The sequence below is a fragment of the Rissa tridactyla genome, chromosome 10, assembly GCF_028500815.1.
Source record: "Rissa tridactyla isolate bRisTri1 chromosome 10, bRisTri1.patW.cur.20221130, whole genome shotgun sequence".
NCBI classification, from domain to species: domain Eukaryota; kingdom Metazoa; phylum Chordata; class Aves; order Charadriiformes; family Laridae; genus Rissa; species Rissa tridactyla.
The window spans coordinates 14,659,479-14,682,112 of NC_071475.1; the positions used below are offsets into that span (position 1 = coordinate 14,659,479).

General features: G+C 46.3%; 1 protein-coding gene across 4 annotated transcripts in view; it reads left to right on the forward strand.

Moving 5' to 3' along the window:
- ITPR1 (inositol 1,4,5-trisphosphate receptor type 1) overlaps positions 1-22,634 on the forward strand; it is a 182,469-nt gene that overhangs the window by 116,451 nt on the left and 43,384 nt on the right. For all 4 annotated transcript variants that reach the window (XM_054216021.1, XM_054216018.1, XM_054216019.1 and 1 more), the window contains 3 exons: positions 1,271-1,461; positions 16,930-17,110; positions 17,736-17,989. In XM_054216021.1, the coding sequence (XP_054071996.1) occupies positions 1,271-1,461; positions 16,930-17,110; positions 17,736-17,989 (626 nt within the window). The remainder of the gene's footprint in view (positions 1-1,270; positions 1,462-16,929; positions 17,111-17,735; positions 17,990-22,634) is intronic.

Consider the following 22,634-nt stretch of genomic DNA (forward strand, 5'->3'; position numbering starts at 1 on the left):
GGAACTATCCACAAGGATGTGGAAGAAATCCTGCTTGCATGTCGCTCCTGGCCTTGGGAACTCCAATGTGTTTTAACTCTCCTTGAAGGATTCCACTTTAGGCCGTGCAGAACATCGCTCTCCTGTGTCTTACCATGTCAACTGCCCATTCCTCATGCAGATGGGAGCAGTGACCTTTTTCTCCTGACTGCATTTGAGAAAGTACTTTAAAATTAAGCAGGCAGAGCTTTTTACGCTTTCCAGAGACCATCTTGGGCTGGCTTGAATTTTGCAACTTTGCTTTGAATGAGTGTGCTTAGAAAATCTGATCAATTTAATATTTGCAATAATATTTGCTCATAGGGATGTCAGATTATTGACCATATCTGAAACAAAACCATTTAATTGTATTACAGAGAGATTGCGGGGTAGGATGAGCAAAAATTTGATTTGAAGTCAGTTATAAAGTGCAGTTTATTCAATTTGAGACCATTGCTAAAAAAGTCAGTAACGTCAAGCATGCTTTGTCAAAACAAAGTTCAGTGGGTCTTGCCTCTTCAGAATAAAGACAGTGGGTAATGCTGTTGAAAGCAGGCCTGATCAGAAACAAACAAATGAACACAACCAAAAAACCCCCAACTATTTCCCCCTGTTTTCTGAAGTTGATATATATATTTCATTAGTCCTTGTGTTGTGCTGTCTGCTGCCATGCTTTTCTACTTTCTAAAGCATTTTCTTCAGTTCTTCCTGTCTCTTCCACAAACTCCTGCTTGCTTCTCTTGTTTGGTCTGTTCATCCATGAAGTTCACGGCTCTGTAATTGCACAGAAGCGTAGCGTTGGCCTTACCATCCTCTGGAATTTGTTCCATCCCCTCACTGGTCCTGCACAGCCTCTACTTCTCTTTGTATCCCTGAATCCACGCTCTTTCCAGAATCCTCCTCCAATACACCAGCCTTCTTTCCATTTTCTGCTGCTAATGAAGGCGGCAGTGGCAATAGCCATTTCCTGTTGCCAGCGCAGGCTGTCCTCCTCCAGGACACCACCTCCTCCAGGACACCACCTCCTGCAGACTCGCGCGAGCTAAAGCGATGTTACCTGCCCATCTTACAACATGCCCCATCTGTGCTTTGAGTTACAAACTCTTCCTTGCAGAAGTGCTCAGGGCCGAGTTCATCACCGTTAATAAACGTGTGCACATTGTTCAGGATAGGTCAATAATTTAAACCAGAAGAGAGGTGCCATCACCGTAGGGTTTGAATCTCAGCCTGTTTCTCATAATCACCTTTATAGGAGGAAGTGCCGGATCGACTTCAATGAGCCGAGGTGAGATGAGTTTGGCGGATGTCCAGTGTCACCTGGATAAGGAAGGTGCCTCCAACCTGGTGATAGATCTCATCATGAATGCCACGAGTGACAGAGTCTTCCATGAGAGCATCCTGCTAGCCATTGCCCTCCTGGAAGGTGGGAACACTACAATACAGGTAGGGAAATGGAAAACTTAAGCTTTTAACTCAAACATGGTGGGAAGGGAAATGTTTTTATGAAATCCAGGAAACTTGAGGAGGTTAAGGAGATGGGAGGGGAAATGACTAAATGATCTTTGACCTGTAATTAAGAAAAATATCAGTGTCTACCATGCAAAAGTTAAGTTAATAAATGTTTGCATGGGCACTGAGTAATTGAGGTATTTCCCAGGGCGATATAGAGGAATGTATAACAAAACAGCTTTGTAGTGTAAGTTAATGTGACGGCTTCTATGAGTAAGTTTAGGCAACTGCAGTGTGCTCAGAGACTTTTACAACTAGCTGTTAGTTTTCAGACTGGAATTTAAAATAACAGTAAACTCCAGATGAGCACCCTTCTCCTGTAGTCTCGCCGTCCTTTGTTCTGCGTTTTAAGTAAGGATTTGGTTTCCCTAAATGAGAATTGTGACTGGTAGAGGTACGTACTTCTTCCAAACTGAAAGTAAAACCTTATTATGACAAAACGGGGCCTACAAAGATTACCAAACATGTAATATCTTTTTCTTTTGACTTTGTATGTGTTCTGTTTGCCAACAGTCTGTTTCTGTCTTGGACAATGGGCTTTATGCGTAGCTGTTCCAGAGAGCGTTACCCCTTTCCTGCCCCGCTGCAGCGTGTTTCACATGTCTGAACAAAACAATTGGTGACTTGTTTAAGGTTTATTCTGCAGATTGCTCCTTTCACTCAGAGGAGTGATACGTCCAAATGTTTGATACACATACAGAGTTAGGCTTATAATTTCATGCCATTTGTGCTGCATCCTAATTAGGAACATTTATTTAGGTACTTAAAGATAAAACATGCTATCATTTTCAGAAGAGCTTGGGCAAAGAGAACTAAAGAAACCTTATATATGTGGCCCACTGTTCCCAGTATGGTATAACCACTCCCCAGTCCTTTCTTTTTCTGCCCTGAAAACTGAACTATCTGAAACTCTGTCTCTGATATCGCTGCAGCAGCACAGAGCCGCCGCAGTCACAACGTTAGTCGTAATGAGACCTCGATGGCAACTTCTGGGAGAAGCATTTGACCAGATGGGAGGCAGCGCCCCATCTTGCGCTCTCACTGTGGGCTGCTGCCAAAGGGCCTGTCCCGTTCCGGGCAGCTCTGCCTGTCCCCTCCTCGTTCGGCTCGTGCAGTGTGGGCTGAGGTGAATTTCAAGCGGTTGATCTGATGGAAAACCAGCCTGCCAGCGAAAACAGATTAAATCCCATAGAAATGCCTGGCTCAAACCTGACCAGAGCTGTGCTAAAGAGCAGCTGTGTCCTCTGGGCAGCAGTACGTGGGGAGATTTGATGAAGTGGAATGTGGGGCTGAATCCTGGATAGTTATATTTGATCGCTAAGGTTAAAACACGCATGGGATCTCTGCAGCAGCACCTCTTGTGTTCATGCAAACTCCCCTTGAGAGGAGAGGGAAGGCTTTTGGGCTCCTTCACCCTGTCTCTGTAATCAGTGCCCTCTTTTTTCCCCTGTGTATATGGTCTAGGGTGAAGCTTCTTTGCAAAAGACAAAGTGGGAATCAAGCATTTAAAATCCCATGTCACCTTAAACTGCAGTGACAGGATTAACATTCCTTGGGGAGAGTCACTCCTTTAAATTTCCTGCTCTTCTCCAATGTAAAGGAAGCTGAACTCTCATCCCTCTAGCTCTCGGGGAGCCTCAGGTAACCTCACACTGTCATGCTGGAAGGAAAAACAAATTCTGCACCAGCCTGATGTGGAGAGATCCTTTGCTTGTGCTGGAACCCAGAACAAATGGTCTGAGTGGAGTCACTTCCCACTGTGTGCGAATCAGGGTTGGAAGCACATTCCTTAGCTCGTCTGGTCAAAACAAACAGGGAGATCTGCAGTCCATCTCCAAAGATACCTTTTTCCACTGAAAAGGGAGATTCTTTAGTTTGTATTTGCTCTCTGTAAGCGGGAGCGGGGAGTCTGCAGGACAGCTCTGTGGTTCAGAATGAGCTGTTGGCACGGGGTGCTCACGGCAAGTGCTGTAACACTTTCACATCCGTGCCCGGCCCTCCGGCCAGTTTCTGGTGCTCTCTTGCCTTTATAGATGTTACTTCCATAAACCAGAGTAACTATTTTCCGTCCTTTCCCACTCAGGAATAAGCGCTTGGCAGTTGTCTTTACCTTTAGAACATGTTCTGGGCAGCAGCGGTGCTGTGGTGTGTGTGCGGGTACGTGCTGTAATGCAGCGGCGAGGGGCTGGGGGGGGGGGTCTCTGGGGTAGCCTGCTACTAAGTACGGAATGTTTTAGGAACCAAATGACTCGTGATGCCTACAGCTAATGAATACTGTAAGCTCCGAGGTCTCGGGCACACCCAGCAGCTCTTACTCATGCATGCAAAGGACGGAGGAGACTTTATTGAAAATATCCTATGGAGGGGTTGTAGCGTAGGTATTCTGTGTTCTAGCAATCCTGTGGCCTGACAGCAAAAGGCAAAAAAGAAGGTTCATCAGAGCACAAAGGTGTTCCATGACTTAGCTCGGTCCTGGTGCTGGGTGGTGAGTTGGCGGGTGCCTGGCTTTACTTGCAGTGGCTCTAGCACAGTCAGGGCCCGCGGGGACTGCTGCAATGTCAGTCAAGAGCAGCACGTATTCAGCACTCTGGTCTTTCAGTAGTATTTGAGTCACGAAAGCCAAGTAAGTAAAACTTTAATGGAAAAAAAAACAAAAAAAAAACAAAAAAAAACAACCGCCAACCACAGAGCTTAACTTCTGGGAGAACAGCTGGCTCAACTCCGGTGAATCGAAGCGAAGGTGGAGGTTTTGCTCTTTAGTGAAATCACTATTTCAGGTCTGTATCTCCCAGAGTAATTGCTGAGTGATGTCCAAGTTAAACTGGTGTCCTGAGACGGTCAGTTCATGGAACTGAGCTTTTCTCTCTTCACGTAGGAAGAATGGTGTATCTGCTCAGCCAGAAAATGCAGAAGGTGTGGGTGCAGCCCAGCCGTCGGGGTGGTACTCGTGGAGTACTGGCTATTGTGCACGGCTTCAAATCCGGCGGGTGTTATAAAACAGCCTTTCACAGCAAGGATTTCATAAGAGCGCGGCAGTGTGATGGTCTCCTACCCAGTGAGATTTCGTTTTTACAAAATACGCTGCAAAATTTGTCTGCTTATGGAAACTAGGTGCGCCTACGGAAACGAACCCAATACTTTCCGTGGTCTTTTATCCTGATCTTTCTCTGGTCTATATTCGTTTGGTAAATTTTGCAGATTAGGTCGGTAGGGCTTCACAGCAGCCTCCAGAGTGGATTTTCTGCAGTTCTACAGCAGTTTCCAGTAACTGCCAGTGGAAGAGTCATCTTTAGTCTCTGGACTAATAACTGTGTTCATTTTGCATCAGATACGTTTGTCATTGTGAAAGTCGCCCTAGCCAAATCGACCAGCTTCGTCTTTGAGGTCTAACGCAGTTTATCTTCATTTCGCAAATTTTTTTGGGTTATTATTAGCAGCTGTTGATTTATCATATTCCGAGCAAGTTCATTCTGTGCTCAGTCTGAATAATTTTTACTGAACCTAAATTACTTATATCTGCAGGCCTTTGAGAATAGGAAACTGGTGGGATAGGGACGGGTTATGTAAAAAAGCTTTTTGGCAGCAAAGCCAGAAATGTGTCACCCCTGCATGGCATTTTCTGAACTCCAGGTTTTCACACGGGAAATGAATTCGGCCTGAAGTGCAAGGTTTGTACTGACACACAGGAACTCGCACATGATGATTGTAATATGGTTAATAATGGGAGTTCCCGGGTAACTCCCCTGAGCGTTACTGGGAGAGCAGATCCCCATGATGTTGGGAAGGGATAACTGGAATAGGTGTTACCGCTTCATTACATGCATAAAGGGCCCATGTTAAGGCTAGGCAAAGTAGGTGGTTGCCAACTCTAGCAGAAAAGCAAATCTAGAAATGTTCCCTATTATAATTGGCAGGAGTGATTTTTATTGTATTGTTAGGAAAATTAATGTGGGGGAGAAGCAGGACAAGAAAAAATACTCCCAGTTTTCCTTAGGAAGGAAGCTAAGCCAGTAGAGTATGGCACAGCGAATCCCATGCTGCTGTGTTCTGCTATAGGGGTGAACGTGGATGTGATAAGTGAACTGTTCTGGGGGAAAGACAGAGGTCTTCGCCCACTTAAAGCTCTCTGCATGGAAAGTTTTCTGGGTTGTTTTTAGTTTTTGGAATTCACTTGGAAACCCTGTCGGGTTCTTTGGTAACAGAGATGCTGATGAAGGTGTCATAGCTGTGTCCGGTGAGCTCGTTGCTCCCGCTCGGCAGGAGCTCCAGGTTTTTTTGGGTGGGAAGCCTGTCCTCATTTGTAAGGAGGCGGAGGTGGAACCTCAGGGTCGAAACCGGACAACAAATTAAATTGACAAACGCTGCTGCTCGCCAAACTGAACATTACATAAAGCCCTTTATTAATTTATATAACCCTCAGCATCCACCTCGAGAGCGCTGGCGTCAGCGGTTCTGCACGGAGCGGCCCTGGGGGGGGATGCTCTCCCCTGAAATGGCGAGGGGCGAGCATGCCCTGCATCCCGGGCAACGCTGGCTGGCACCTGGCACTGTCCCCCTGGGCTGCTGGCTTGGGCACACGTTGCCAGAGCTTCCCTGGCAGGTGTATCGCTCATGGGCACGCTGCACGTGGGACTGCATCCCCTTCGGCAGGGATGGAAGCTTGGTCCGTTCCCTGCGCACGCCACAACGCGGCCAGTTTTCCTCCGTTAAAGCAGCCCTGGCGAATGAATGACAGCGGAGGAAATTGCTGAGGACGTCTGTCACGCTCGTCTCTCATCTGCCAAATAAAAATTACATGCGCCGTTACTCTGCCTCACCTCCGTGGAGTTTCGGGTTTCCTTGGTCGGTGGAAGTTCATGGCGAGTCAGGTCCCTTACGTAACTGCCTCTCCATGGAGGCTTCGGTCCGCTCGGTTAATTAGGGATCTTCTCGAAAGTTAGATTGCGTGACAAATTACCCACACGCGCACGTTGGTATTTTCAGCAAGGGAAGGTAAAATGAGGTTGATGGCATTAGTTTAGTTTAAGGCTTTTTTTTTTTTTAAGTGCCACTTCAAAGTGACATGATGCAGAGCTACCACTTTGAAGTGCAGAAGTGAAGAAGTATCCCCAGCTCTTCCTGAGATGGGCTGCAAGCATGGAGGGTGAGGTGGTAGGAGTCAGTGCCCGAGCAAAAGGTGATTATTTTTCAGGAAAGAAGTGGGACTTGCTCCTGGCTTTAAGGCATCTGAGCAGACTCGCTGCTCCTGCACCGAGGACAATGATAGGGTCTGCTCTTCTCTGCTGGGGGAAGGAGGGATGTCTGGGATGAGGACTGGGGGGCCACCACGACTAGAGATAGCATCAAGGAGCCTGTGGTGGTGGATCGGAGGGTCGTGCCTCCTTCACAACATGGCAAGAGCGAATCAGTGTGGCGGTGAGCCAGGGTTTGGAGCTCACATGTGTGTGTGAGGCTCCTTTGAGATGGGACTGTGCAGTAAGCCGTGTGGCTTCGAGTTCCTTTAACTTGTAGAGCTCTTCAGTTCAGCCTGCAAAGAGGAGCCGTGGGTTTTGCGTGCCCTCCTTGGAGTGCTCATTAGGGTTCGGGCTATGGCTGTGGTTGCAGAAGTACCAATGTGGGGGCTCTGAACAAGCGAAATACCAGGAGTCATGGCAGCCAGCTCTTCATTAGTCTCATTTAGTAGGAAATACCAGTTTGGGTAAAATGCTGGGCGAACAGGGTTGTCCAGCTCTGTCTTGCAGCATACACGGACTTGGACTTGGTTGACGCTTCTCCTCGTGCATTGCCACCAGTAAGAAAACTCCAACACAGTGAACTGTTTTAGCCTTTGCTGAACTCGCTGCCTCAGTCTGTCCAAAGATGATCGATAGTTATTAAATAATTGCAGAACTGATGCTCAAAAGGGATGGAATCCCGGGCTGTCGGATTCCCGCTGGTGTGTGTGGCAGGCAGGAGAGCGCACTGGGGTGCGGCGAGCGTCCACCGCAGCCCTCGGGCTGGAGGGAGCAGTAGCTTTGAGGCAGATCTTTGTCCTTCAGCGAAATACAGTGACAAAAACGGAAGGATAAGCGATGCTAAAAAGATCAACAGTGAAATAGGTGGAACCAGCCAGGCAACCTGCTTTATTTTTTTTCACTTTTCCATGTTGGCCTAAATGTGTCCTGTCCTATTCAGTTGCCAAAACACCGAGAATTTCTTTTTCTCTGTGACTGCAATTGCCCTGCAAAATGGGGAGAAAATTTTACAAAATGCTACAGACGTATTGGTGATTGTAAAACATAGATTTAGTGACACAGTGGTGCTTTAGGGTTTGTGGTTTGGACTTCTTAAACCAGATTTACTACTTTAAAAATTTGCAAGTTGCGTCTACCTTAGAGCACACAAAATTGCACGTGGTGGTAAATGCTTCAGAAGCAAGAATGTCTTTGGATCGCTGAGCTTTTGCACATAGCAGTTGAGAACTTTTGGTCATTCATTTAAAAAAAAAAAAAAGTCTTTTAAAATTTCTACTTTGTTTATAACAGGCAGAATTCTTTGATACAGGATGTTATATCTTTTTTACATTGTTTTAGTAGTACCTATTCAGGAGACTAATGCAGAACCAGCAAGCTGTCGGCATGTATTAAGTCTTTCACCTATGTCTTTCACCCTTTTAATGAGGTTTTTCTCACCATTTTTTTTTTTTTTTTTTTTACATTCTGAGTAGGTTGCTTCAGAATGTGACATTAAAAAAAAAAAAAGAAAAGTAAGTGTTGGTAAGGACCTGCATCCACCCATCTCATTCAGCTGTGGGCAGCGGCCCCTTGTTAAAGAGAACCTTCTCCAGAATGAAGGAGAATTTGGGCTGCAAATCCAGCCCCTCCTGCATGACGCAGTTACCTTCAAAGCAAGGCACCGAACCTGCACTGGTAATTAAGTCAGGGCTGAGGAAATCCCCGTCCTGATGCTCTGTTGATCCGCAGCACGTGAGGACGCTTGAGATGGCCACCCCTGGGAGCGCACGCTCCCTTTCGCATGTGTTCTAATGCATTCAGCACGGTGAATCTCCGTCTCGCTTAGCCAATAGATACCATCGTGTTAAAAATAAACAAGCCCTACTAATAATGCACTGAGAGACAGAGCCAAAAGCTGCGAGGAGTCGTTCCTGCAGAGGTGATTTCATTTCTGTTGGGGCAGTAAGGTGCATAGGTGAGATTGAGAACAGGGTGGATGAGGTGAGATTGTAATGATACCACTTTCTACCTCAACTGCAGCCGATACTACTCATTAAAGTATGTTTGGGCCATCGGTATTCCTGTATCACAGAATCTTTTGGTCTTTTTGCCCGAAGGGAAGTTTTGTGCTTAAATTTTGAGGTGCCCGTGTATGCAATAGAGCAATTGAGGTGCAAAAAAAAAAAAGTGCTATATCGGGGTTCAGCTGCTTTGCTTGTCCTCCAGTCTTGGTAGCCTTGTATTGTTCATGGTTGTTGGGTACCACGGACCTCTTGGGTCAATCGTCTCGACGTCCAGGTGGGATCCTGGTCCTGTAAGGAGCAGGGATGTAAATCATTAATTCTCTTTACTCCTCTCGGTGCGATCCAAGGTCCAACATAAACTTTTAAGATGATCCCTAGCAGGATTAAAGTCCTCCACAAGCAGGCAGAGGCAAGCTATTCAGAAAAACAAGGTCATGCTGCTTTTTCTTTTTTTTTTTTGGTAAGCACGGGAATCAACAAAGCGCTGTTATATAACTTCTATTTATATCCCACTCGCTCGCTGCAGGCACCCAGGAGTAGCTGAGACGGGAATTTAATGAGCTCTCAGGGCTTGCTCACCTTCCAGCGCGGGTAGGAGCCAGCTTGTTTTTGAAGTGCGTCAGCAAATGAAACTGGTGGTGGGTGGGTGGTTTGGGTAGGTGGACTGACTTGTTGCTATGGTTTTCTTTAATTCCTCTGTCTCTCAAGAAGATCTTACACTTTTTTTTTTTTTCTTTTGGGGAGTCTGCAGACTTCCTTGTTTCTCACACCTACACAGAGCTTGCTGGTTCGGTAAGGAAGTGGGATTCATGCTCCTGCCATGCAAGAGCCTTGCACAGATTAACTGAGTGACCCGGCGGGTGCGTGCTCCCACACGTACGCAGGAGGAACTCAAATAAGGCTCTGAGCTGAAAGCAGGTCAGGCCCCCGAGGCTCCCACGCTTTGGGAGCCATCTGCTCTGTCTGCAGGGGGATTTAGACCCCCAGCCCAACAGTCAACGCTTCTACCTGGCGCTCCCCCAGTGTGCCTTCACCTCCCGGTGATCCTCCCGTGTGCCTTCACCTCCCGGTGATCGTTCCCTGTCACTTCACCGTCCTGGCTCCGGAAGGGCACAAGGGGACCATATATCTTCATGAAGTTTGTTCCTACTTTTCTCTTTGTGAAATGGTTTTAAATCGCATCAAGATTTTGGGTGTTGCAGCAGGAGAACGTGTATAAGGGCTCTTCCTGAAATGGATGCTGTAATTCTGCTGCCGCTTTCATTTAAAGCTGGTCTGTGCACCCTGCTGCCCTCCAAAAACCTCCCCCCTGCGGTAGGGCAGAATCTCCAGGTAGGAGGAGAGCCTTGGAGGATGGCACGTGGATGCCCATGCCAGAGAGAGTTTGTCTTATTTGTGGAAAATAAAGCTGGGAAGTCCCTCTTCTGCTTTCAGGACAAAGTTTATTTTACAGTTTGCAAAAAAACCAGGCAATTGAGGTGTTCTGGCAGATTTTCCTTATGGGTTTATTTCAAACTGTGAAGTACGTTCAGCATGAAATATTTCAGTTGCCATTTCCTTAAGCTATGCAAGACTAATGATATCCATCACTCACGCCTCAGAGTGATGGATCTTCAGCGAGCCAGGACATATGAAAGACTTCAAGAAAAAGAAGAAGGATCAGTGATATTCAAAATAAATAAGTGAGCGGGGAGAGAAAGCCAGGCTAGGTTTGAATTTTCTGCAGTAAAAGCCGTGGCAATATGGTTCGGCAGAATGTAAAGGGTTGGCATTTGCGCTGCATTCAGTGCTTGTGTTAGCAGTGCCGTTCCCCGTAAAGTGTGGCTGCTTCGAAGTAGCCCAGCTATAAGAAACGGTACGGGGGTGGCAAGCTCTTTCCGCAAACGTGAAGTAGCACAGAAGTTTTGCATTAGTTCATGCTGGCAGCCCGTCCGGATAACCCAAGCGAGTTAAGATCCCCGTAATAATTCCTCTGTAGCACTGGAATAAAATGTCCTGAATTGAAGCCAGATCGCTGAGCTTTCTCTTGTATCTGGAGGGACTTTCCTCTCTGATATATCCCTGACTAGTCAAGTTCACGGGGGATTTTCTGTTCGCTGGTGTTAAAGAAATGGGGAGGGAGATGACAGCAGTTTGCTTTAATTTGGGAGGTGTTTGCTGGGGCTTTGCTTTCCCTTATTTATTGGTAATACGATGTTTGTTGTCCCAGGGAGTTCTCTAGGATGTGTTTGGATGGTCTGGCAGGGTGTGATGGCTCTGCTGAGACGGCTTTGTGAATTACAGAAGGTGCGGTCCCCAAAAGGCTCTGTCCTCTGCAGGATGCCAGCATCTCCGCTGGCTTCTGCAGCCAAATGCTTCCCTAAAATCAGGCCACCCTTCTCACAGGAGGAAGCACGGCTCCGAGCAGATGCATCTCCAACCCAATGCTTGCTAATAGCTTTTAGTTGTTTCTCACAATGCCGTCGTTCAGACCACGCACACAGTCCAGCCTGCAGTTACTGAGTCTGGGGTGGGAAGCCAAGCCAGTCGGTGTGAAATAATCCAGCGGTTGTTCCTTTTCCTGGTTGGGGAAACAGTTGTGACCCAGGGGCAGTTCCAGGTAACGGCGTGGAGGAAGGTGTTCCCAGGAAAGGTGACAGCACAACACAGCCAAAGTCGGATCAGCCTTTCAAAAGGAAGAACTAGAAATAAGCTGCCTTCAGCTGGTTCTTTTTTTTATTTTATTTCCATTTAACAATCCTACATTGGGCACAGACTCACTCCTCATTAAATTTATTGTGGATTAGTTCTGTTTATAGTGGATTAGTTAGCCGAGTCTATACTCGGTACGCCTTACGCGAAGGTATCAGGCTGCTGTGTTTTCCAGCTTTGCTCTCCAAAGGGCAGATGTTGGCTCTGCCGGTTAAAAAACCAGTTTGCTACCGATTGCTGGTATGTGAGACACGTTTAAGGAGCATTGGTACGTGCCGTGTGGTTATCCTGCCTCTGCAGTCCCACTCCCCTGCGCTGCTGGGCACTTAGCTGGGCTCCTCTTCCACTCATGGGTGGCAGTTATGTATATTCTGTCTCAAAGATGTTGGAAGGCAAGGCAGGAAGGGAGAAGAGGTGAAATGGAAATGCTAGGGAATGTGCCCATTCTTTGCTGATTGTTTGGTGTTTTTTTTTTTTTAAATGTGATTTTACAGTCCAGATTGTTAATGATCTGCAATATTTAAGAGCGTGCCAAAAAATAGCCACCACAGGAAATGATATTAATTCTGAGTAAAATGCCAACAAGCAAAAACAGTATTTTCAGTTTAGCAAAAAAGTTAGGTAAACATTTCATAGTGTATGTAAATAACTTGAATGAGAGAGGATACCAAATTCCTGAGACAATCATGGAAGAGACATAAATTATAAAAAAACTTAAAAATCAGTGACTGGAGGTTAGTGTGACATAAAAAGGAGCTTAATCACGTGTTTCTAACAGTTATTAACCACTGGAACATACTATGGACAGACCTAGTTCATCATCTCCGATGCCTTCTACGGAACGATAGGGTTCTTTTATCGAAGTGATGCATTACTTAAACACAACTTTGGGCTCCGTTAATGAGCGAGAGTGAAGGGCTGATGGTGGTCAGAGGTGTGCCAGGCTGTAGCTGATCAATGCGCTGCCATTTAAACTTGGCCCTCAATTTATTTTGTAGTGAAATTGGTCCCTCGGTTTGCAGCTTTTCTTCTGCAACGTGTTTTCCGTGGAACAGGGAAATAAAGTTGTAGGTGGTACGGTGTTGGTATTTACTGATGGTTCTCCCTTTGCTCAGAGGCAGTATGCTGGAGGGCAAAGGCGGAAGAGGGAAATTCTGCCGCGCATGAGGCTTTTGGTTGGATTTCTTTAGGAGCAAGTTGGGTGATGGAGATGAGAAGGAAGCAGAAGTTATTGCACAGGCTTCCTGGTACCTGGTGTTATTGTTCTTCTCCTTCCATCCCTTTGAAACAAATACAGGCTCATCATAATGCTTGATGTATAATGTCTATAAAAGCAGCAGTGCACTGCTGCTTCGTACCTGTGTGGAAACAGTGCACCACGAAAATATTTCTTCTCCAGTCACCTGCAAGACTTTGAACTTGCAAACCTTTACACAAGAAGATTTTCCTCTTGTGTTTCTAAACAAAGCTCTTTCCATTGCCCCAAGTTAGTCTTGAATGAGTTTGTATAGGTGGTGGATGCTCCGTCTTTAAAAACGATGGAGAACTCTTTGCGTGATGTCCTTGCGCATGGTGAGCATGGCTATCGTGCTAGGAGCTTCTGCAGATCATGTGAGTTTCTTTCCTTCTGTGGCTGTGTAATTAATTGCGATCGCAATTATCTCTGATATTGTCACATCGGAGAGAAGTCTTGGTTCATTTAATCGTCCGGTTGCAGTGCTCTGGAGGGGTATTGCGTTTCATCGAGGTGCGTGTACTTGTAGAGCTGTTTGCTGAATCTGGCATTCATAAAGCAAACCTCATGATCTTCTGTGTGTCATGTGGTGTTTCTCGTTTAACGGCAACAACTCTTTAACAGTTGTTAACAAAACACAGTTGAAATAAAATACAGTTTCATACTGGATTATTTTAGCACAATGTATGAGGAGGCAACTGGTCCATTGCCAGCGTCTCGAGTATGAGATGAAGCTTGTATCTTCGGTTCCCTTTCAGGTATCTTTTCCTCTGGTGCCTCACACTGGAATAACCAGATACAGTCCACATACTGGTGTGTTACAGGTCACAGGTCCCCGCCCTACTGTAGTTTTCTACGAGATCACAAGTCCCAGCTTGGTGGTGGCTAAATCAGCAGGGTCTGGCTGGGAGACGAGAAGCCAGCCTGGGAGGACAAGGCTCTCTCTTGCTGACAAGGCGCTTGGATTTGGAGTTTGCATCAGTTTTGTTCGGAGGCCCTCAAAGGAACAGCTGATGTCAAATATTCCAGCATCAGTGGCACATTAAAAGCACTATTCTTCAAAAATGTGTACGAGTGCAGAGGGTTTGCTGTTCTCTTCATTCCAAGCTGCTCTCCTTGCACACTTGCTCTTTCAGTAGTCTTCCTTGTGGTCGCACAATGCCTACGTGCAAGCCAGTACCCGGGCATACAGTAGTCTAAAACGGCCGCTCCATTTCCATGTTAAAAAGTGAGATTTTTCCAGTTTTTGCTTTAAGCACAGTGTGCTGCTGCGGCAAAGCAATCCAACAGAATGTGGGTTGCATCAACAAGGGCATCACCATCAGAGATAAAGAAGCCATTATCCCAATCTGCTCAGCACCGGTCAGGCCACACCTAGAATACTGTGTTCGATTTTGGTCCCCGCTATACAAAGAAGATATGGTCAGGCTGGAGAAGGTCCAGAGAAGGGCCACCAAGATGATGAAAGGACCGGGAAGCCTGCCATTTGAGGGAAGGCTGAGAGAACTGGGTTTGTTCAGCCTTGAGAAAAGAAGGCTCAGGGAAGACCTTATCACCATGTTTCCAGTGTTTAAAGGATGGCTACAAAGAAGATGGAGACTCCCTTTTTACGAGAAGTCACACAGAAAAGATGAGGGGTGATGGGTAAAAGTTACTGCTGGGGAGATTCCAACAGGACACAAGAGGAGAATTTTTCACAATGAGAAGAATCAGCCATTGGAATAATCTTCCCAGGGAAGTGGTGGATTCCCCAACATTGGTCAAACTTTTAAGATTCAGCTGGATGGGGTGCTGGGCCATTTTGTCTAGACCGTGCTTTGGCCGAGAAAGCTTGGACTGGATAATCCTTCAGGTCCCTTCCAACCTGGGATTCGATGATCTGTAAATAAATTTTAGGATTTCTGTCATAATTATCACCACCAATTAACCTGCTCAAGTGCAACTTGCAAGATCACACCTCTTAAAATACGGTATCTTTGACAGCTGGCATGTGGTTGATTCATACGTGTGAAGGTGTTAGACATCCTGACCTAAACTGAAACAATCGCTTTGTGACAACCATTGAATGTATGCACAGCATGCACAAGAAAGCTTTACTGGAAATGTTCGTTTCATTGGGTTTTTTTCTCTGAAGTGCAGTGGAAAGTCAGTTAAGAAGCTTTGAAAAGACAACAAAAGTCAAGCCTGTCAGCAAGTAACAATTACTCGCGTACAAGGTATTTCTTCAGCGTGGTTCATTAAAAAAAGCTTTTCCTTCACTGCCGCTTCATCGCAGGGAAACTCCTCCTGAACAGGCGCTTGAGATGTGCAGCCAGGTGACAACCATTGCTCGCCTGACGAGCAAATCGTGGTGGCGTTCAGAAAACAGCTGCCCTTTCTAGAACTGATGGTTTATAGTGGTCTGTTTGTAAAATGTTGTTATTGTTACACTCGTTGTGTAATACTGGGAGAGTAAAAATTTTCAAGATGCAACTTAGATGCAGACTCTTCCCCTGTACTTGCAGCCACCAAGTAGGAGACCAACCGTGCTTTAACGGGTTGGCTGCGTAAATAACCCAGCCTGGGGTTTGGTTACTGGTCAGCAGCTCAGGGAAACCGTGCTAATGCGTCTCTTCATTATGATTGTAATTTGATGGTATTCTGTCCACTGAGTCTGGACAGGTCAAAGAACTGGTTTAGAGTCAAAAAAAACCCAACTGGATAAGCAAACTGTCATTCAGACAAAGGATGTTTTTATTTGTGTATGTTATGAGAAAACGTGAAAATTCTTGATATAATAGTATTTTCAGAATTATTCTCTAATCCAATACTTTAAATGAATTGGGCACCCAAAGCATCTTGTGTAGTGTCACAGGGCCCGTTTCTTTTGCAACGACTTTGGGTCGAAGGCGTCTCTTGGCAGTGCTCGGGCATCTCTTTTACTAGACTGAATGGATGTCAGGAGAAGGTGCCAGTGTGGGTGGCTTTGCCGATGTGCGATGCCCATCCAAGGTTCTTCTCCTTGCCCTCCTCTGAGTTCTCCTTTCCCTCCTCACTCTGTTGATCACTGGAAACAATAACAAGCTCTGAAAGAGTTTACCCGAGGTGCTCTGGGCAGGTAGAAGGTGTTGCAGTGGCGGGAGGGATATCTCATGTGAATATTGACCAACTTCTTTAAATAGTCATGCTGCTCCTCTGCAATCAAAGATGCAACTTTATTAGTGTTTCAAAGTCATTCAGCGCTCTTCTGACTGCCGCTGCCTGGGAGTGATCAAAGGCAGGCGTGCCAGAGGCAGCCTTGTGTGCTCCGCTTCGCAGGAAAGCAGGCAGGATATATTGCTATTCCCATTTTAATTTGTTTTTTCAATAAATCAGGCTTCATTCCTATTCATCATGTAAAGCTGTTGGATCGTGAGCCGCTGCAGAATGCTAACTAATTTCATAATACTCTGCATAAGGTGACCCACTTACAAGTTCATCCTTCAGTCGTGTTTAAGCTCTGGTCCTGATTTATGTAACGGCATATTGGTTTCATCAAGAATTGTCTGATCACTCACTGTGTTGGCTCCTTTTTGACCTGTACATGATTTGTATTCTCCTCAATTTTAGGAAGAACTTTCTGTCTCTGTGCACATATGGGCAGAAGAACATTAATAAACCTTTTTAAAAGTAGTCAGTGCTTTGAGTTTTCCTGTCACTTAAAGACATATTAGAGTTTTAAGAAGTCTGCTGCAGACGGGGCAATGGAAACTTAGCACGAAATATCCCTCATTACATTGTTTGTACATTTTTGGGCTGTGATTAACATTGACTATTGCGTGTTATGAGTCACAGTCCCTCTGATTCGCGGGCGGGAAGGCAGGACAGCTCTTTTTCCTCCGTATTTTGCTCATACGGTTTTGTTTCTGAACTGAGAATCAAATTATAGATAATTCCATTGTCCTTACCTTAATTCATTGTGCTCACCTTAATTCCACTGCTGTAGAGAGAAGCGTGCTGCCTATATGTATGGACAGCGTGATTTATTGCACTTGCTTCTTTAAAAATATATTTGGAAGTTGTTAATAAGGGAGCTAATGCAGCGGAGACACTTGGGCTTCCTTAACAATAAAGTATGAGTCTCCATTGCTCTAGGTTTCGATTTACTGAAAACTAATTAACCTCTCAGTCCTTCAGGATATCGTACGGTGCAGAAAGGTGAAATAATCTGTATTCAAACCTGCGTATGAAGATATAGATCCTGTTCCATTTTCTCTTGTAGCATTCGTTCTTCTGCCGACTGACGGAAGATAAGAAATCTGAAAAGTTCTTTAAGGTTTTTTATGATCGCATGAAAGTGGCACAGCAAGAAATCAAGGCTACTGTCACAGTCAACACTAGTGACTTAGGAAATAAAAAGAAAGATGAAGACTCAGACAGAGATGTACCGAACAGGAAAAGAGGTAATCCCCAGTTGTTCTGTTTCTGAAGTGACAAGGGAGTAAAATGCTGTGTTTCGAACTCATTTCAATTGATGCAATAATGCTCTGATCTCTGATCCCACAGAGCAAAGTTCAGAGATCTGTGGTGCCCTGGCTTGGGATTTCAAGAGCTTCATCCCCTCTTCATCCATTTGTGAGATTGTGCTATTGAAATGATGAAAAGTATTTCTGAGATGAGACTCTGCCACCTTGTCCATCGTGACAAGCTGCCCAAATCTGATCCATAGTAACGACCCTGGACTGTGGGTTGTGGTCAGTGCCTTCTCTAACAATAAGTGGAGAAATCCTAATTTTCTTCTATAGCAGGTCCTTTTATCATAACTCCTGCTAGTGCTAGATGTGTGTGCCCTAACCAATTAATACCAGAATTTGTAACTTCAATGTGGTTCGCATAAAAGGTGCGAAGAGAGTGACGTGATATCCTTCTAAACTCGAGACCCTCACATCACACTAAACATACTTACCAGAAAGAGCTGATGATGAGTAGTTGGCCTGTGTGTTAAACTGTAATGGGAAATGGGTGAATAGATTCTCTGCTCCCTTTTGTTCAGTTCGCCTAAGGAAGATCTGTTCTTGTGTGTTGTAGTGAGAGAGCCCATGACCCAAATTACCGAGGAGGTCCGGGATCAGTTGCTGGAGGCCTCGGCAGCTACAAGAAAGGCTTACAACACTTACCGGAGGGAAGCTGATCCTGATGACCATTACTCGGCAGCAGAAGGAGCACAGTCTGCAGCAGACAAGAGCAAAGATGAGCTGGAGATGAGTGCTGTGATCTCAATAATGCAGCCCATCCTCCGGTTCTTGCAGCTGCTCTGTGAAAACCACAATCGGGATTTGCAGGTACCGCCTGGTTCCTGAACAGGCGTGCTCATGTCGCCTTGCGCAGTCACTGCTGTTGCATCCGTCTCACTCATCCCGTGCCTTTTTAAATCGATACGTGACTGACTGTTTTCTTTGGCCTTGAACATAATCCAAAAAAACATATTTATACCTTGCTGGACAAATGCAGGGAAGTCCAGTTATCCAGTGTTCGGTGGTCTTTTCAATGTATACAAAAAGTGATAGGATCAACACTTGATGTGGCTATATACTTAAAGCAGGTGTTCTGCTGTGAAGTTACTGATGTACTTTTGAGAGGGGAAGGAAAGGAAAAGAAAAAAGTAACGTAGAAAAATAAAGAGCACATTGGGACTTTGGTTCCAGCAGCCCTCAAGCATATGCTTCCTTTCCAGTGAACAGGTTCTCACGGGTTTTCATGGATCTGTTCATGTGCGTAGAGTTCAACACGTGGGGATGGTATCGGGAAAGCCTCAGCTGGAGTTTAATCTGGTGAGGGACATGAAGGGCAACAAGAAGGGTTTCTGGGTTGTATCCACAGCAGAAGGAGATTAGGGAGGGCATGGGTCTGCTGCTGAAGTGGGCAGGGGCCCTGGGTGGTAAAGGACATGAAGGCCAAGGTGCTCAATGCTACCTTCACCTTGGTCTTTACTGGTAAGACCAGCTTTCACAAACCCTAGGATGCTGAGATCAGAGGGGAGGTCTGGAGCAAGGAAGACGGACCCTCGGTAGAGGAGAATGGGGTTAGGAAACATTCAAACAAGTTGGATGTGCACAAGTCCGCGGTGCCTGTGGGATGACCCAGGCCCCCGTGGAGCGCTGGGTCCAGTCCTGGGCTAATGAGTCCATCAGGGAGTCTCAAAAATTACTATGGGACTGGAGTGTCTGGTGGGCAAGGAGAGGCAGAGGGAGCTGGGAGAGGTCAGCCTTGAGAGGGGAATGCTCGGGATTCTACAGTTCTCATGAGAAACACCTGACGGGGCGTTGTGAAGAGGCTGGAGCCAGGCTCTGCTCGTTGATGCCCCATGACAGGGCAAGGGGGTTTGGAGCAGACAGTCTCCAAAGGTCCCTGCCAACCTCAGCCGTCCTGTGATGCTGGTGATGTGTTTGTATAATTTTAAATAGTGAGCCCAGAACTTGCATGTTAGTAATCTTATTTAGCGCGTGCCTCTACAGGAGATAAGATTTTTGCTTACAAATGGACTGCAATTAACGTGATTTTTGTTCAGCGTAACCGTCGCTGCTGGATTAGAATTGACAGCAAGCGAGGAGCTGGTGAGAGGCAGTACAATGCACTAAATGCCCTCATAAAGGAGGAATAATTGCAGTGATTGCATATTGTTGTACAGCACGCCAGAAGTGTAGGACCCTGCGTGAGTGCTTTTCAGACCTGCCAGATCACTTCCGCTGAACTTGAATGCCCTGCTGCTGGCGGCGTTTGAAATCAAATCTGCATGGTAATGTTCCTGGGCTATGAACATGTAATTCCTTTAGCATTTTATGGGTGCTGAGGTTACATACATCAGGGTTTCTCCTAATTTTTTTTTCCAAAAAAACCATTTGATCTTTGTTTTGTCAAACAATTTTCATGCCGTTAGCGATGTCGGAGACAAGGAGGACGGCAGTTTTAGGTGGCAGCAGTCCAAACCCGCACGCACGTGATCCGCTGCTGCTGCGCTCTCTGCCTGGGCACCGAGAGCTATAGGAGCAAAATTGAATTCAAGCCAATGTAGAAACTTGGCCGGAGCTGCTCACTGTCCTGAACAATTAGATTTCCCAAACAGCAAGTAGTTGCATTCAGCTCTAGGAGAAAAAGGTGGTTTTGTTTTGTTTTTTTAAAAAAAGCTGGGAGGAACAATTTTTCAAACATAATCTTCTTGCTGCATGCCTGCCTTGATGCTGGCCTTTTTCCTTCAGCCCTGAAGGGGAGGCAGGAGTGTCTGAAGCGTCGAAATCGTGGTGTCTGCAGCTGGTACATTGTAACTGAACTCCTTATCAATATTGCCAATGCTTAAAGGAATGACAGACCTATCCTGGAAGCTGTGTGGCTTCCAAAATTGCCTAAGTTAGATTTGAATTAGAAATCACCGGTCCAGTGCAGTTGTAAGTTTGTCAAACCAAGTGTTTTACAAGCCGTTAGCAATTGTGAGTAGCCTGATGTTGTGCAAAAACAGGAAAATGCAAGTCACGGCTGTAAGAGTCGATATGTGTTTGAGGTGAGGAGGAAGTCTCTGAAATGGCCAAGGGAGCGGTAATACTGTGCCTTTTGCATCACTCGGTCATTGCCTGCACAGATAAACCTGCAGTTTGTTCCGTGTTGCACACAGTCGGGGTGCTGCCCCGCTTCAGCTAACTGCATGGGTCTGCAGGAGGAGCTGCAATATCTTCTTCAAATTAGTGCAAGGACGGGACGCTTGAGTATGTTTTGTTACCCGATTCAGGCTGAATGCATCAGATTTTGCTGTGGAGTACTCCTGATATCGCTGTTTCTCTCTCAGCACAGAGATACTCGGGGCTCTTATTAAACTTGCATTAGGTCTGATGCTTGATTGTGTGCGAGAGCTCAGCCTTGACAGCAGAGCTGTTGCTGTAGCCAGGCTGTCGCCTCTCCTGCTTTGGCCAGGCTACAGCCTCACCAGTTTCCTTAGGAGGTCTTTTCTGTACCGTCTCTTTCTGAATGAAGATGTCCTTGTATACTGCAGCATCAGTCATGAGAACTGAAGCTCGTGACAAGCTGAGTTGAAGCATCCAGGGAACGTTTTCTGTGAGCAAGAGCAGCGCTGGCTGCAGGAGAGGAGCGGGATCCCAAACAGGCTGGGCGGAGAATGGCTGGAGAGCAGCCCTGAGGAGAAGGACCTGGGGATGTTGGTGGATGAGAAGCTCAGCACGAGCTGGCAATGTGCGCTGGCAGCCCAGAAACCCCCCGCAGCCTGGGCTGCATCCCCAGCAGCGTGGGCAGCAGGGCGAGGGGGGGATTCTGCCCCTCTGCTCCGCTCTGGGGAGACCCCCCTGCAGGGCTGCCTCCAGCTCTGGGCACCAACAGCAGAAGGACACGGAGCTGTTGGAGCGGGGCCAGAGGAGGCCACAGAGATGCTGGGAGGGCTGGAGCCCCTCTGCTGGGAGGACAGGCTGAGAGAGCTGGGGGGGTTCAGCCTGGAGAAGAGAAGGCTCCAGGGAGACCTTGGAGCCCCTTCCAGTCCCTAAAGGGGCTCCAGGAAAGCTGGGGAGGGACTCTGGATCAGGGAGGGGAGCCATGGGATGAGGGGGAACGGTTTTACACTGGAAGAGGGGAGATTTAGATGAGATCTCAGGAAGAAATCCTTTGCTGTGAGGGTGGTGAGCCCCTGGCCCAGGTTGCCCAGAGAAGCTGTGGCTGCCCCATCCCTGGAGGGGTTCAAGGCCAGGTTGGACGGGGCTTGGAACAGCCTGGTCTGGTGGGAGGTGTCCCTGCCCAGGGCAGGGGGTGGCACTGGGTGGGCTTTAAGGTTCCTTCCGACCCAAACCATTCTGTGATTCTCTGATTCCCAGCAGAGCAGGGAGCAGTGCCCTCCCTCTGGAGTTGGCGCCTGAGCAGGTGGCACCCAGGACCCTTCCACGCCCCCACAGCCAAGTGTGCAGCTCCAGCATTACACTTAAAAATCCCATCTTCATAGGAAGAACATAGTACTCCAATTCTTTTTTTTTCTTATCAAGCAAGTTATTTTTGTGAAATAAAAATATTGTAGTAATATGCTAGCCAGTCATGCTCAAATTAAAGGTCTAAGTCATTAGGTTAAATACTGTTTTTGTGCAAAAAAAAAAAAAAAGCAGGAATTGATACAATTTTTAACATCAGATTTGACTGTTTCTTTTATTCATAATCCCTGGAGACAAAGCCTAGGTAATAAAGAACAGTAAAGCTCTGCATGCTGCAGGAGAGGGATTCAGTAATTTGGCTCGTGGGGCAGTACTGCTGCAGGCAGAGAATGAGCTGCTTTAGCTCGCCATGTTTTAGGCAAGAAGTGTGTGTGAGGATTAACTTCAGACGACTAAAGAGCAAACCTGTATTCAGTGAAAAAATGCCTTGCCTTACCTGATTGCTTATAAAGAAAAATCTGATAATTTAAAAAAATCTTTTTACTAAGACTTTCTTCTTATTTATGTTCTTTCTTTGCAAAGTTTTTCCAATTAGGGGTCAGATTTCTGCTAAAACAAAGACTGTCCAAAGAAAACATTTAGGCTTTTGGGGGAATTGCCCTCTTCAATGGTAGAACTATTCCGTCTAAGGATTCTGCGTTTATCCCTGCTTGAACACACCAAGCGAGGATTCTGAAAGTAGCCAATTTTATTTTAAGTCACCGTTTTTCTCTAAAGGGTACTCGGCTTTAGGGAAGCTAAGTCTCCAACACCCCACTGTGCTGTAGAGAGGCATTAAGAACTGGCTGCAGGTGCTGCCTTTGCACGTGTAGCCCTATCTGGTCATGGATCCCAGAAATGGGGAGGACTGGGCTCCCTAAAAATGAACAGTAGCATGAAGTCAGCTAGGGAAGGGTCTCCGGAAAGTCATTCACAAAGGTAGGAGTTTAAAGACGGCCTGACTTTAAGTGTATTTCATCCCATTGGGAAGTATTTCTCTCAGTTGAGTGAATGCTGAAAGTTAAGCAGTATG